General features: G+C 32.6%; 1 protein-coding gene across 4 annotated transcripts in view; it reads left to right on the top strand.

Annotated features, from left to right (window-relative positions):
• The window catches only part of ARB2A (ARB2 cotranscriptional regulator A), a 306,630-nt gene that overhangs the window by 122,393 nt on the left and 170,909 nt on the right, over window positions 1-13,328 (top strand). For all 4 annotated transcript variants that reach the window (XM_087815446.1, XM_087815443.1, XM_087815445.1 and 1 more), the window contains one exon: window positions 6,910-7,128. In XM_087815446.1, the coding sequence (XP_087671572.1) occupies window positions 6,910-7,128 (219 nt within the window). The remainder of the gene's footprint in view (window positions 1-6,909; window positions 7,129-13,328) is intronic.

Genomic DNA, 13,328 nt, shown 5'->3' with positions numbered 1-13,328 from the left:
AGAACGACAAGCAAAGCACTGATATATCCTTGAAAAGAACAACAAGAATATTTCAAAAGTGATATTTTAATTTGGGAGAAAAGAGAAAGGTGGCATATTTTAAGATAAAATGATTTATGTACCATGGTTCTTAAGCAGGTTTTAAGAGTAACTTAAAAACTTAAGCATATATTGCATGGTATCGGATGGGGTGAAAGTGATAATATTTTTATATTCACACAGTTTCATAATGGATTTTAATCAGAAGTTAGGCGAACTTTGGACTTTCATTCAGTACTCTTAAACATAAAGGTACAACTGGCATGCACAACGGGAAAGTTCATAACAAAAACTTGTCCAACCAAGTCCGGTTGGGACCATGTAATAAAGGAGGTGTGTCTATAGGGTTCCCTATATCCATATAAGGATTTTGATCTGTCATTGACTGGGCAACAGTTGTAGCTTGTTATTTCTTTTTAGTTTAATGTGTAAATGTGTGGGTGTATGTTTGATTCTTTTTATAAGAATGAGAAGCAAAGAACATAAAAGATTTTGTAATGCTGTATTAAAACATGTTTCTGTCCTGCATAATGAATGGCAAATGTTTTTGTAATGCTGTTTACAGAATGCTTTAATATGATACTGATCATTAGAAAAGAAATTCATGAAATTTAAGCAACATAATGTTTTAAAACCTAGTAAAAGTTAGAATAGCCAGTGAAAATATGGGTAAAGTGCAAAGTGAATATTTTAAAATAAATAGCACTTGGATGACCTGGGATGTCAGAACCGGAGACAAGGGTGTGTGTTTGTCAATATATCCTTCATGTTTTACAGACTCCTAAGGGAACAAGGGAAGATACAATTTCACCTTTTCTGTGCCAAAACATTTTAATTATATCTTCTTCCAACTACAGCGGTTCAGTAACCAAGGAGCTGACATTGATGCATGTGTTGATAAAGCTGCAAACATTCAAAATGAGATTAACAAAGATTTTGAGCAAAGGGTGACAGCTAATTTTGCACAGTTTTCTGCATCTAATTCAGGCCAGCGTAATAATAGAATATTTTATAACTGTTTTGTTATTCAAAAGGACTTTTATGATGTGTTTATGTTTGTGGATATGCTTATATCGTACTCAGAAATTATCTATCCTATAGCTTAAAACTATTTGCATGTATGTAATAACCCTGAGACAATATTAAAGGGGAAAAAAAACCCTCATAAGTTTTTGTGGGGTTTTTTTTTTTTGTAATCATACTTTATCCTTGGAACTCTGTGCCTTTACCTTAATTTATCTTGAGCACACTAACTAGGGAAGGTATAAAGATAGCACACATATATTTTCTAATATTGCTTAGTATGCACTTATAAAATGGCCAAGAAAAGTTATATTCAACTTATTTAATTAATAAAACTGTAGTTTCTTTATGTTCTTGAGCTCCTTTGAGCACATTTCAGTTTATTTCTTTTCTCCTCTATTCTCTACTTGAAGGCAGCTGACAGTCTTCTTTCACTTTTCTTTTTGTTTGTGAAATTTTCTTTTTTTTTTTTTTTTATCCACTCACTTCTCCATCTGCTTTCACTTTTGTTTGCTTGGGCCGTCTCTCATCCCAACTTGATAATGAGGAATGCAGTGTGACCCTGACCTCTATCAGCCCATGCATGACCTTCTGACTCTACCATATAACCTTTGACCTTCTCTTTGACAGCTTGATTAATTACCTTGTGTTATGATTTATGAGTAAGTGCTATGTAAAAATAATAGACAACAGGTGGTCCTCTGAAAACTTTTTGTAGGATGTTTTCTTTTACTTACTAACTTGATGAGCTATTTGAAGTCGCAAACTTACTGGGATGGTCCGTGTTGGTTCATATTATGGTAGTTTTATACTATAGAATATACATTAGAATTTAGGGAGCTACAGGTTGAAGCACGGTTGTGACAAACAATTTACAAGATATTAGCAGGGTGCTATTACCTAAATGCATATTGGGAAGAAGCACAAAATGGAGTCAAGTGACATTTCAGGCATTTCAGTCCCAGGTCACATCTTGAGAAAATTGCTGAAATAATGGAGGGGGCATTTTTCAAGCAGAGCTGCAGCTCCAACAGCTATGTTTACTTTAACGCTTCACTAGTGACTTCTGATTGGTTGTCATGACCTCATCTCACTGTTGCACCTAGGATGTTGCAACAGTGACATATACATACCCTTCCTGTGAAAAAGATGAGAATAAACACAACATACATCTTTCAGAAAAGATGAATGGACAGTGGTTTGTCCATTTTAACCATGGGTAGATGTAGTTTATAGTTAAAACACTTCGGGTTTCATTTCCCTTAAGGACAAGCACCCATCTTCTTTTAACCCAAGCAGAGAGAATGCTGAACTTGAAAAATATGATTGATAAATCTGTGTAAAATGATCTCTTACAGAGTCTTGCCTGAAGACCAAAATGGATAGTTCCATAGGTCAAAGGATTCTACTCTGGCCCCTGACCCCTTTGGTCACATGTGGCTTGCAGTATTGGAAGGTTAATATGCAGAGCTGAGTACTTTCAGCTGATTTTTTACTTAACTAACCACAAAAGAATTGAAAAAATGTAGAATTTGCTCCTGTTTTTAATTTTCTTTATAATTGGTAATTTTTAGGTAAATTAACTTGGATAAATCATCAGTTTTAGCAAGGTTTCTCCTGAGGTCAAAGTAAATTCTGGTTTTGGTCAGGCATTTAAAAATGATATCTAGTTGTAGAATCTTCTTGATAAGTACATTTCTAACTGATGTAATTTCTTTAGCAAGAGTGCCTCCTTGGTTCTTTGTGTTTGGCATCACCTGTCTGTTTTAGACCTCTCTGACCTAAGCCATTATTTGTTGATTGATTGATAAATGAACTATTATTTATTAGTAAGTGCATCTATAGACTTCAAAGTAAAGAACGCCTCGAGGCCTGTGTATTTGTTTAAATCACAGCAAGCACTTGTACTGAATAAAATGCTATATCTAACTATATAACATGTTGAGGGTTTCTGATTAAGATCCTATTATTTATACCTTATAAACACTAGTCTGAAAATGAAGCTACAGTTAGAGCTACAAAAAGAACAGAAAAATGCAATGGGATCAATTAAAGAGATAAAACTTACTTTTATCAGTATCTGTCCAGTTTATTACTTTTTTAATCAAACATGAGTTAATTAACAACTTTACGTATGCTTTGTCTCCTGAAATGTTGTATATTGGAATTGATTTGGGTAAATCATTATGAGAGATGCCAGAAGTTTTATTTATTTAGTTATACAATGTTAGATAATCAGTTTGATCGTTTTATCTTGTTAAAGATAATATAAATCTCCATGTTTATTTGAAATACCCAACTTTTCATCTTATGAGATATTTAGCAGGCTTAAGGAAAAATTAAATATAAAAGGAATACTTTAATATAAAATGTTGAAGTTTCTAAGCATTCTCTTGTTTGAATGGCAATGTACAGTTATTTTATGATATTGTATTTGATGCCAGTTTTATAGAGTAGTTTTGTAAAACTTTATGAGTATATTTGTTAAAGGTCAAAGTGGGATCTTTTTTCACTTGTTTCTATGTGTACTGATTGAGTTACTAGGAATAGAAAGATTTAATTTTTAAAGCGTTATTTATTCTGATTTTTTTTAAAGATATAAATTGATATTATTCTACCTAAAATAGTTAAATTTAACTACTGGTATATTTTCTGCTTTGACTATTTGCTTTGACTCCTTGATTTCCATATCTTACTATTGACATGGCAAAAATCTTTGTAGCTTTATTATATAAAGGGATTTGTTTGACAGTGTGTGCATGTAACAGAAGAGGAAAAGATGAAGTTTTACTCCATATCTGTGATTAGAGCACATAAATGCATAGTTAACTTTATTTTGTTACTTAGCTTTTTCCTACTCATTATAAAATGGTGATAAATGGTCTTTGTGAATATTGCATTAATTAATTTATCAGGAAAATTTTAATTGAAAAATGTAAGATTTTTACAGAATGCTAATAGAATTTTCAACAAAGACTTTTATTAAAATTAGCTCTCATTTCTGCAGAAAATGTTCCTGAATATTTCTTGATTGTTATTTCCTCAATTAAATTGGCAGTATGAAATCTCTAAATGATAAAATATTTTCTAAATAATTCAGATATTTAAAGAGAAACATTCATTGTTGAAATCTAAATAATAGAAGTTCTTTAATTGATTTATATAGCGGTGATTTTAAAATAGAATCATTTTTCATCTCTTGGTGCCTTGGTGAAAAATTGACATTGTGTCTTTATAAAATTGGACAAATGAGTCATGTAATTTTCAGTTACATAATCAATAACTTAGACAAATACTACTTCTTTGATGATTTATGTGTGTCTGTTTTATACTTATTTAGATGGGACACATCAAATTTCAGAATCCATTTAAAATCAAATAGGTACAATAATTTTCCAATTCATGATTTCCAAAAATTGAAGTATAAAGTTCTGCTCAAATAAACCTGATATTAAGAAAATATTATTTCTAATGATTAAGTTATAAATTGGGGTAAGAGTTGTAATTCCTGTGACTCTAAATTTTGCCTAAAGAGTTTATCTTTTTTTGGAATTCATTCATTTTGCAAAGAAGATGCTAGTGTTCTATCAATTTATTAAAGTCCTATTTTGTTATCTTCTGTGTAAATTTTTCAACTGGTCATTAAAATGTAGTATGTCACTATTTTCATCTATAACTTATGTATGAGGGTGTGTGTGTGTGTGTGTGTGTGTGTGTTTAAAGTTCAGTTCGCTCAGAGAAGGCAGGGAAGAAACATGACAGGAGACCACTTACTCACAGTACAGAATCTAGTAAGGAGGCAATTTTCTTTTTGGCCTATGGTGACCTTTTTTGACTATGTTCCTTACACCAGAGACAGTGTACTGAATGCCTCTATTTCACCCTGTTTAGCAGAGTGCAACAGTGTTCTTTAACTTACTTTTGGTGGGAGGAGAAGTTATAGCTGAAATTTGAGAAGGGCGTGAAAAGTTGTAAGAGGCACAAGGAAGAGGGGTAGGAACTTCCTTCAAATGTGATTTTAATAACTAGTCAAGTGTGTCCAACTGTAGAAAATCACCAAGTGACAATCTGTCTACCTGACAGTGATCACAAAGAATTACAAGACTTTTGAATAGCTATACAGATTAGAAGAAAGCAGGAGCAAATAAAATATCTTTTGTTGGTAAAACTTTGTCTTACCAGCTAAGAAACTTTAAAAACAAAATAAAACACAAAAAACCTTCTCTTGTGCTTTGATGTAGAATGTTTAAATTTAAAATCTTGTAAAGTATTTTATAAGGCTTTCATGAAAGAGGTATTTATCTTAGAGTTTTATTTGAGCATGTTTTAAAGAATATGTGGTATATTGTTAATCAGTTTGGTACATATTATTATATGGTCTTCATATATCTATGACAACTATATATTAATTAACAGCCCTGTCACTAAAATCAGAACTTCAGTGATCTTCAAAATTTCCAAACCATGGTTTTAGACAATAATATTATCTCATGCTTGGGGGGGGGGGGGGGGGCAAGTTGAAAGGATACCAGTGAGGTTTGTACGTACTTTGTGAAATCAGCTGTTAAAAAAACAAGTACATGCAGCAATGTAGCATATTTAAAAATAAGATAATTGAGTCTATGCTATTATTACTATCAGTTTTTTAAAATCATCTTCTTATGATTAGTTTAGCAAAAAAGTAAATTTCAAACAAAGTAGAAGATTCTATAGTGTTGGAAACATACTTTCTTTTTTAGTAAGGATTATTTGTTAAAGCTTTATTTTTTTGTAGCTCTGATGTTTTTAACCACAATATAATACATGTTTTAAGTATGACCTTACAGGATTGTACAAGGCAAAATTGGGACACCCACAGAACAAAATTGAATAGAAAAGACCAGATACATAATCCTTTCAAAAATGTGTGTTGTGCATGCTTGTCAGTGGTAATTGTTTACCCTTCTCTATCTTCTCATGTTAGAATATTGCATGCATTATAACAGTATAAATACCAAAGTTTCCTTAATTACAACCATAGAAATTTTTGCCTTGCTAGAATTAAATCAGACAGGAAAGAGTGTTTTAAAAACTTAGAAAGGTTTAATAGCTCAATAAGCTGTATTTTAAACTTTGGAACTTGTTTCTTGGTACTAGTTCTTTATAAAGAGAATTTTTATGGTAGTTAAAAAATGAAAAGCAGTTTCGGGGTTAAAGATTTGCTTCCATACATTATACTAAGACATTAATTTATTTTGTTTTATGATTTGTGTGGCCTTCTGAAAGAAGAGAGGTGAAAAAAAATCCAAGGTGCATAAGTAGACACTATATGTTTCTGATAATATACATATGTAATTCTGATAATATACATATGTAAATGTTAGATTCTATTTATTCTTATCATTCAAACAAATAAAAAATGCTTATTAAAGCACAAATTGTAAAGGAAAGAAAATCCAACAAAAGCAACTTGAATTGTAAACTTCAATTTCAAAGAGGTTATTTTCTCAAAGTATATATTATAACTATTAATGTGGTTTGAAAGTGTACTTTTAATTCATAATTTATTTCAATTATTTTGGGGGTTCTAGAAGATCTGAAGTCCTTTTTTTTTAATTTAAGCTTTATAATCTTTATGTTACAATTACTTTTTTTTGTTCTTATAGATTATGGTTATTTACATACACGATCCAGGCAAACAATTTTATACCACTTTCTTTTGGAAAAATTAAAACTATAATCTTTTATGAAGAAATGTTTTAATGAATATGCAAATATATTAAATAACTTGTGGAATTTTAAGAACTTTTAATGAATTGAAATGGTTCCTAGGATTAAATTAAGCTGTCTTCTCTTCTTTCTAAACAGGAAGGATACGGAGTAATAGTTCTGAATCCCAATGAAAACTATATTGAAGTAGAAAAGCCGAAGGTACGTGTACAGTCATCTTCTGATAGTACAGATGAACCAGCAGAAAAACGGGAAAGAAAAGATAAAGTCTCTAAAGAAACAAAGAAGCGACGTGATTTCTATGAGAAGTATCGTAACCCTCAAAGAGAAAAAGAAATGATGCAGTTGCATATCAGAGTAAGTAAAAAATAAGATCATTACTTTTCTTCATTATCTTCTTTTTATTTTATTTCATATAAATTATTTTGTTTATCTTTTGAAAGAAGCTGTTAATTCCTTAATTTTTAACCATTTATTTTCCATGGGTGCTAATTGAATGAAATGTATTCTGCTTTTTAATTCAAAATTACAAACACATCATTCTTATATCAATGTGATATTTTATATAAGTCTCAAAAGCAGTTAACAATGCACTGTACAAAAAACATCAGTCTTCATCTCGAGTGGTGATAGTTGTAAATGCATTGTTTTCCCACAAGCAACCATCCATCCACGCTGTCTCAGCCTAACTTCTGTAGGCAGATGGAGGGAGGAAGAGTAATTAATATCTTAATAAATATTTAAGCTAGGATAGTTTGGGGACAGTGTAATGAGGGAACCCTGTCCTTTGCTCTTTTCTTGCCCAGTGAACCTTTGCACTTTGTAATGCTAGCAGCATGAAATCGTTACAGCAGTGCTGCCCAAGGAGTTCTAATTCTGCAGGGGGCACAAACAATTTTATTTGCACTTTGACACATCCTGCTTGATATATACTGTGCATTACATATATGAGACAGACTCATGCAGTTTTCAAAGCTCTTATTATGGATTCTAGAAATATGATTTAATAATAAAGCATGTCAAAAATGCTACAGGGTATGTAAAATGGTAAATTGATATATTCTTCAAAAGTGAGCAATTCAGAACATTTAAACATAGGTAATTAACGTTTTATAAATTATACTGTAAGATAGTAGTAGACTTTGGGATTATTCAGCTTGAGCTCTTTTTACATCTACTGTAGAAGCTCATTAATAAAATATTTCATGTCACCTTTGATGGGAAATACATGGCTTTCAAAGTTATTTTCTTTAATATACTTCTAGTTCAAGGCATAATCACTATACTTTTGGAACTATACTCCAAATATTCAAGACATTTAATTCTAGGTCAGTCTGTTGAGTAAGTTGTGACACATAAGCAGCCGTGAAAGCCACACATCAATTCACAAGGCCACAAACATGTCTTCTTGACCAAGAACACCCAGAGCACATCAAACAATGAACCATGTAAAAGTTTCGCAGACTATAGTATTTAAATTTCTGAAAAGCATCTTATTAATATATTATTTTGGGGGGGAAAGCAATTAGACTTGGAATCGGTGAGTAAGCTTGCTTGTTCTAATGCAATTATGTCACTGCCTTTCTTCCCTATGACTGCATCAGGGTCATTACGTCTCCTTTTCTGTCGGCTGTCCTCAGCTTTCAATGATATGATCCAGCCTATCAACCACCAACTTAAGACAGACTTTTTAAAAAACTATCTCTGATATCCAAACCCCAAACACGAATCATATAAGGGTTTTGAAATATACAAATCATTAAGAGACTTCCCTTGCCTAAGTGAAATGCACACAGTGATTTTGTGTATTGTTTTTATTTCTCCTTAAATAGTTTCCTTTATTTGCCTGTGCTATGTACAGAGTAAGCATCTAGGTCTGACATCTGTCTTGTAGGTTTTATCTCCTCTTTTCTATTTTGTCTTTATCTTGTCACCATTGCTTTGATTTTTCCTTTTGTTCTCTTGTCTGTGTGCATTTTCTTTATTCTATTTTTCACATCTGTTTAGTTTATCCCTGCATCAGATTTTTTTCTTACACCAAGAGAAAAAAATCTTTTTATGTTGCTTCATTGTTAAGATCTGCTCTCTCTCCCTTTGTCATTTTCTTTAATTCTTTTATCTCTTTCACAGTGCTGCCATTTTTCCTTCTTTCCTTATCATGTCTTTTGGCCCCTCTCTTTTTCCATTGCACTTAACAGTCTAGGTTCCCATCAAAAGGGCTAGCAGACAATAACAGCCTGAGTTATGAAATGTTATTTTTCTTAATAAACACCTTTCTCTTAAAATCTTCCAGAATTGTGCAAACCAGCAGCATTAGGCTGATAGCCTTCAAACACACTTCTGTATAGTAAGGCAGGGCCCCATGGTACGAAGGAGAAGAGGCCCCGTTTTGTGTACGGGCTTTAATTCTTGGGCAGTTTTGACCCTCTCAAGAAGTGGATTCTTCTAGTACTTTCCTTCTCTCTACATATGTCTGAATATAATGGGCTTGTCACCTTCACACACAAAGCACGGCATGTGATGGCGATAAGTTAACTTTTATTTATATACCTCCTAAACATTTGTATTTTGAAATTTATCGTATATTGTTTGAAACAACCCTGTGGGGCAGGTGGGGCAGGACATTTTACCCGTATTTTATAGTTAGGGAAACCGGTGCACAGATGGCCCGTTTTGTCTAGGATCGCACGACTAATAAGTGGGAGAACTAAGTCTGAAACCAGGACTTCTGGTCACTGTACATTCGTGCCCTCTTTCTTCTTTACTGCCTTGTTCTAACTGTTTAAAAATAATGTGTATCTGAAATATGAAAACTAAACCAATTAGAATAAAATCATGATATGATAGAGTGAACCACATGTGATTGTTATATAGATTTTTAACCAGTTGTCATTTAATAGATACTATTAAATGTCTATAATCAACTTATCTATAACATCTATTTATAATATATAAATTAATAATAAATATATATTAAGGTATATGTTATTCTCTTTCAATAGGGTCACTAATATTGATCTAATTTTACAGATGAGTAGAATGTGGCTCAAAACCTATCTTCATGAGATCAAGCACTTAGTCTGTTTTGCTAACTGCCTCACCCTTAGAGCCTAGAACAGAGCCTTCATAATGAATATTTGCAGAGCAGAACCTCCACAATAAATTTTTACTTAATAATGTGTTGGAGCCAGTATTAAAATCCCAAACCACTCCAGCTTTTTAAAATATATCCTGCAGTATTAAAGTCTGCTACTTGATTTTCTGTGAGGAAACATTCAAACAAACCAAAACAAACAATAAAAAAATTACATTCTTGCTCCCCTACCCAATCTAGTGGCTGAGAGGACATTCTAAAAGTGAATGATAAAAAGTATGCCAAGATATATTTGATACTTTGATTGATCTACACATTTTCATCTGAATATATAAGAGTCAGATATTCTGTTTTCATTTTCAGCTGTATCATCTTGGTGCTAAAATTATGGATGAAAATGTAAATACTTTATTCTGACCTCCTGCTGTTTCTGTTTCATACACTTGCCGATAAGAATACAGGTGGACTGCTCTTGCTGCGCCCTGTACACACTGTGCCTTCTGGGATCTGTAACGTTGGTTCTTGTTCTTTCCCTTAATCCAGATTGTGTCCATCTTGTAGTATCCAGCTGATAGCACACGTTTTCCTCTCACCATAACAGTGACCTCTCCTTACTCTGATTGTTGGAAGTTATTATGATTAGTTAATTTATATGGAATTTATCATAGGCTATCTTGAAACACTGCTTCTATCTTTGTCTCATAATATTATTAATATTACCAATTTATCTTTCATGACCTTCCACCAGATCTCCCCAGAATCCTCTAGATCTTTGAGCATGCTTTATAGATTTTGGAACTGCATGTCAATCCTTATGAATAAGCGGATATAAGCCACTTTTTGCAGTAGTACAGAGCATACTGTGAGGAAGTGAGGAACAGACACTAAACCTGCACACTTAGAATCCAATCCCCTGGAAGGAGACCAAAGCACAAAAACTAGGCCTAGGCCTCAGTCTAGAGATACCTAGATAATGTGACCTGCAGCATCGGAACTAGGGTTATTCTGGTATCAAACTGGACAAGTACTCCAAATAAGAAAGAAGATCAATTAAAAGAATTTTATAGTTCTTTGTGTTCCACATGGGCGGATCTACACAGAAGTGATTTGAGGCCAGTCGATGAAATCCTGGGTTGAAACTGCTTGAATCTCTCTTCCCTAAGAGACTTAGTTGTGGGCTATGGTAATAGGAAGTAAGGAAGATTAGACCCAGAACATTTTTTTTAAATGCTAGAAGTGGAGGAGGGGGAAGAAATTATATGGCCACACAAGGAAAAATTCAAATGTGGAGGAGACATTTATGGAATAGGAATCTTGGCAGTGCCTGGAGTTACACATTGAAGATACTCAAATATTTATGGAGTGACTGCTTGTTGACACCCATCATAAAAATCTTATTCCTTAACATGCAGGATATGTGGTGTCTAGTTTTCTGAGTAATTTTTTCAGCATTCATGTGAATTTTTGCAATTGTTCAGAAACAGCCAACTCTGATAAACTGAAGCTTTCTTTTTAAAAAAATGTTTTTGATGTTCTGACTTGGGTTATGTCCAAAATATTGGTGAAGGCTGATAAATATCCTGTCTTCTCTGTGCCTCTTTTCTATGCTAATGCCACTGAAGTCATTTCTCTCTTGTGTTTTAGCAATGAAATTCAACTAATTTGTGTTATAATCAGTGATTGTTTAATCTCTGGAACCATTTATTTTCCTAGTATATACAAATATTTGAATTTTCTTTTTCTCTGGAACCTAGTAAATAGCCAAAATCTGCTTTCAAATTTTTACAAATATCTAGCATGCACAGGAAGAAATAAAGTAGAATCCAGATCGAAAACTTTAAGATTAGCATAGTATAATTTTGCCTAACTTACTAAATGAGTATAAATAGATATGACTATTGGATTATTTAGCACGTTTGTAATGTATTAGGAGCAGAGCTTGAGAGATCAAAAAGTACCTACTGTTTCATGTGGCAACTTTCCTTAAATATGAAATAATGTACGTTCTGGCATATATTATGGCTTATTAAGGCGATTGATTTGGTCTAAGCAATAAACATCATGTCAAACATGCCTGGCAGGAAAACCTGCTTAATATGTTTTGTAATAAGACAGAATTTTTTGTTCTTGAAAACATCTGCCAACTGAATTCAAGAGTGAAGACAGAAAATGTCATCAATTTAGTGGTAATCCTATAAATTTAGTTTCTTTTTGAGCAATACATATCAAGATACACAAAATTTCCAGTGTTAATCACCACTGATTATAGTACTTTGTAAAACGATGAAACAAAAACATTTTATTTTTATATAATGTGTTAATTAATTCATAATGAATTTTAATATTTCAACAGATAAAATTTTAACAAGCATCTTGCCAACAGATCATTTTTTAAAGCATCTGTTTTTTAATGTGTTGGGTTGAGAACTGAGTCAAATGGCTAAATATGTACATATATTCTTTTTAAAAACATATTTCCACCCCCATAATTAGAGATACACGATTTTTTCCCTTTAGACCACAAGGGGCTGCTGCTGTTCATATTGGATTTTGCTTTTCTCAGAAACTGAGTACCCCATTTTTCTTTTTTCCATTTTTTTTCCTTAGCCCAAAATCCTTTAAAATATAACCAGAAAGAAAAAAGAACAGGCTTAGCTAGTATCTTAATAATCAATATAAGATGTTATTATTTTAAATATTTTCTACATTCCAAGACCTTTACATTTTCCAAATGAATTTAAAACCTGTAGTCATTGAAGGCAGATTGTGATAACTTTTTATTTCCTGTTTTTTATATCTGAATAGCTTTCAGAATCATACCCATTGTGGAGAGAGAGTGGAGAGGTGAGATTAAAACTGCAGAGTCTGAGAGACCTGAGTTTGAATACCAGCTCTTCCACATAATATAGTGTAACTTCAAACAAGTTAATTTCTCAGCACCTCAGTGTTTTCTCTGGAAAATAGAATGATGATAATATATGTAAAATGAGATATTATCTGGCACATAGTCTTGTTCTTCAGGGCCAATAAATAAACATCCTGTCTTCTCTCAAGTTCAGAATCAATTGAGAAAGAATCCAGTTCTCAAGGTACCCTACTCTTGTCCCTTCTACCAAAAATAATATTCCTGTTTTACCTTCCTGAATTTGAAACCCAATGAGCAATATGACATAAGAATCAGACAGAAGGAGATTAAAACATCAGCTTTTCTCATTGGTATGTTTCAACTGAAAAATACGGCTTAGATCTGTGGGTAAATTTAGACTTCCTTATGGATTTTCCCGTGAAACAAATTTTTGCCAATCCCCCAAACATTCCCTTTGCCTTTAACATGGTAGAAATCAAGCTTAAATGTATTCTTCCTGCAAGTAGATTTAAAAGATGCCCAGAAAAACTGAGTCAAGCATGCTCAGTTTCTTCTCCCAGATGCACTAATCAGGTAAATTGCTCCGCCTTTGGGTGA

The sequence above is a fragment of the Miniopterus natalensis genome, chromosome 3, assembly GCF_054644295.1.
Source record: "Miniopterus natalensis isolate mMinNat1 chromosome 3, mMinNat1.hap1, whole genome shotgun sequence".
NCBI lineage: Eukaryota > Metazoa > Chordata > Mammalia > Chiroptera > Miniopteridae > Miniopterus > Miniopterus natalensis.
The sequence above is the reverse complement of the archived record's forward strand: the minus strand, read 5'-3'. Positions and strand labels throughout refer to the sequence as shown.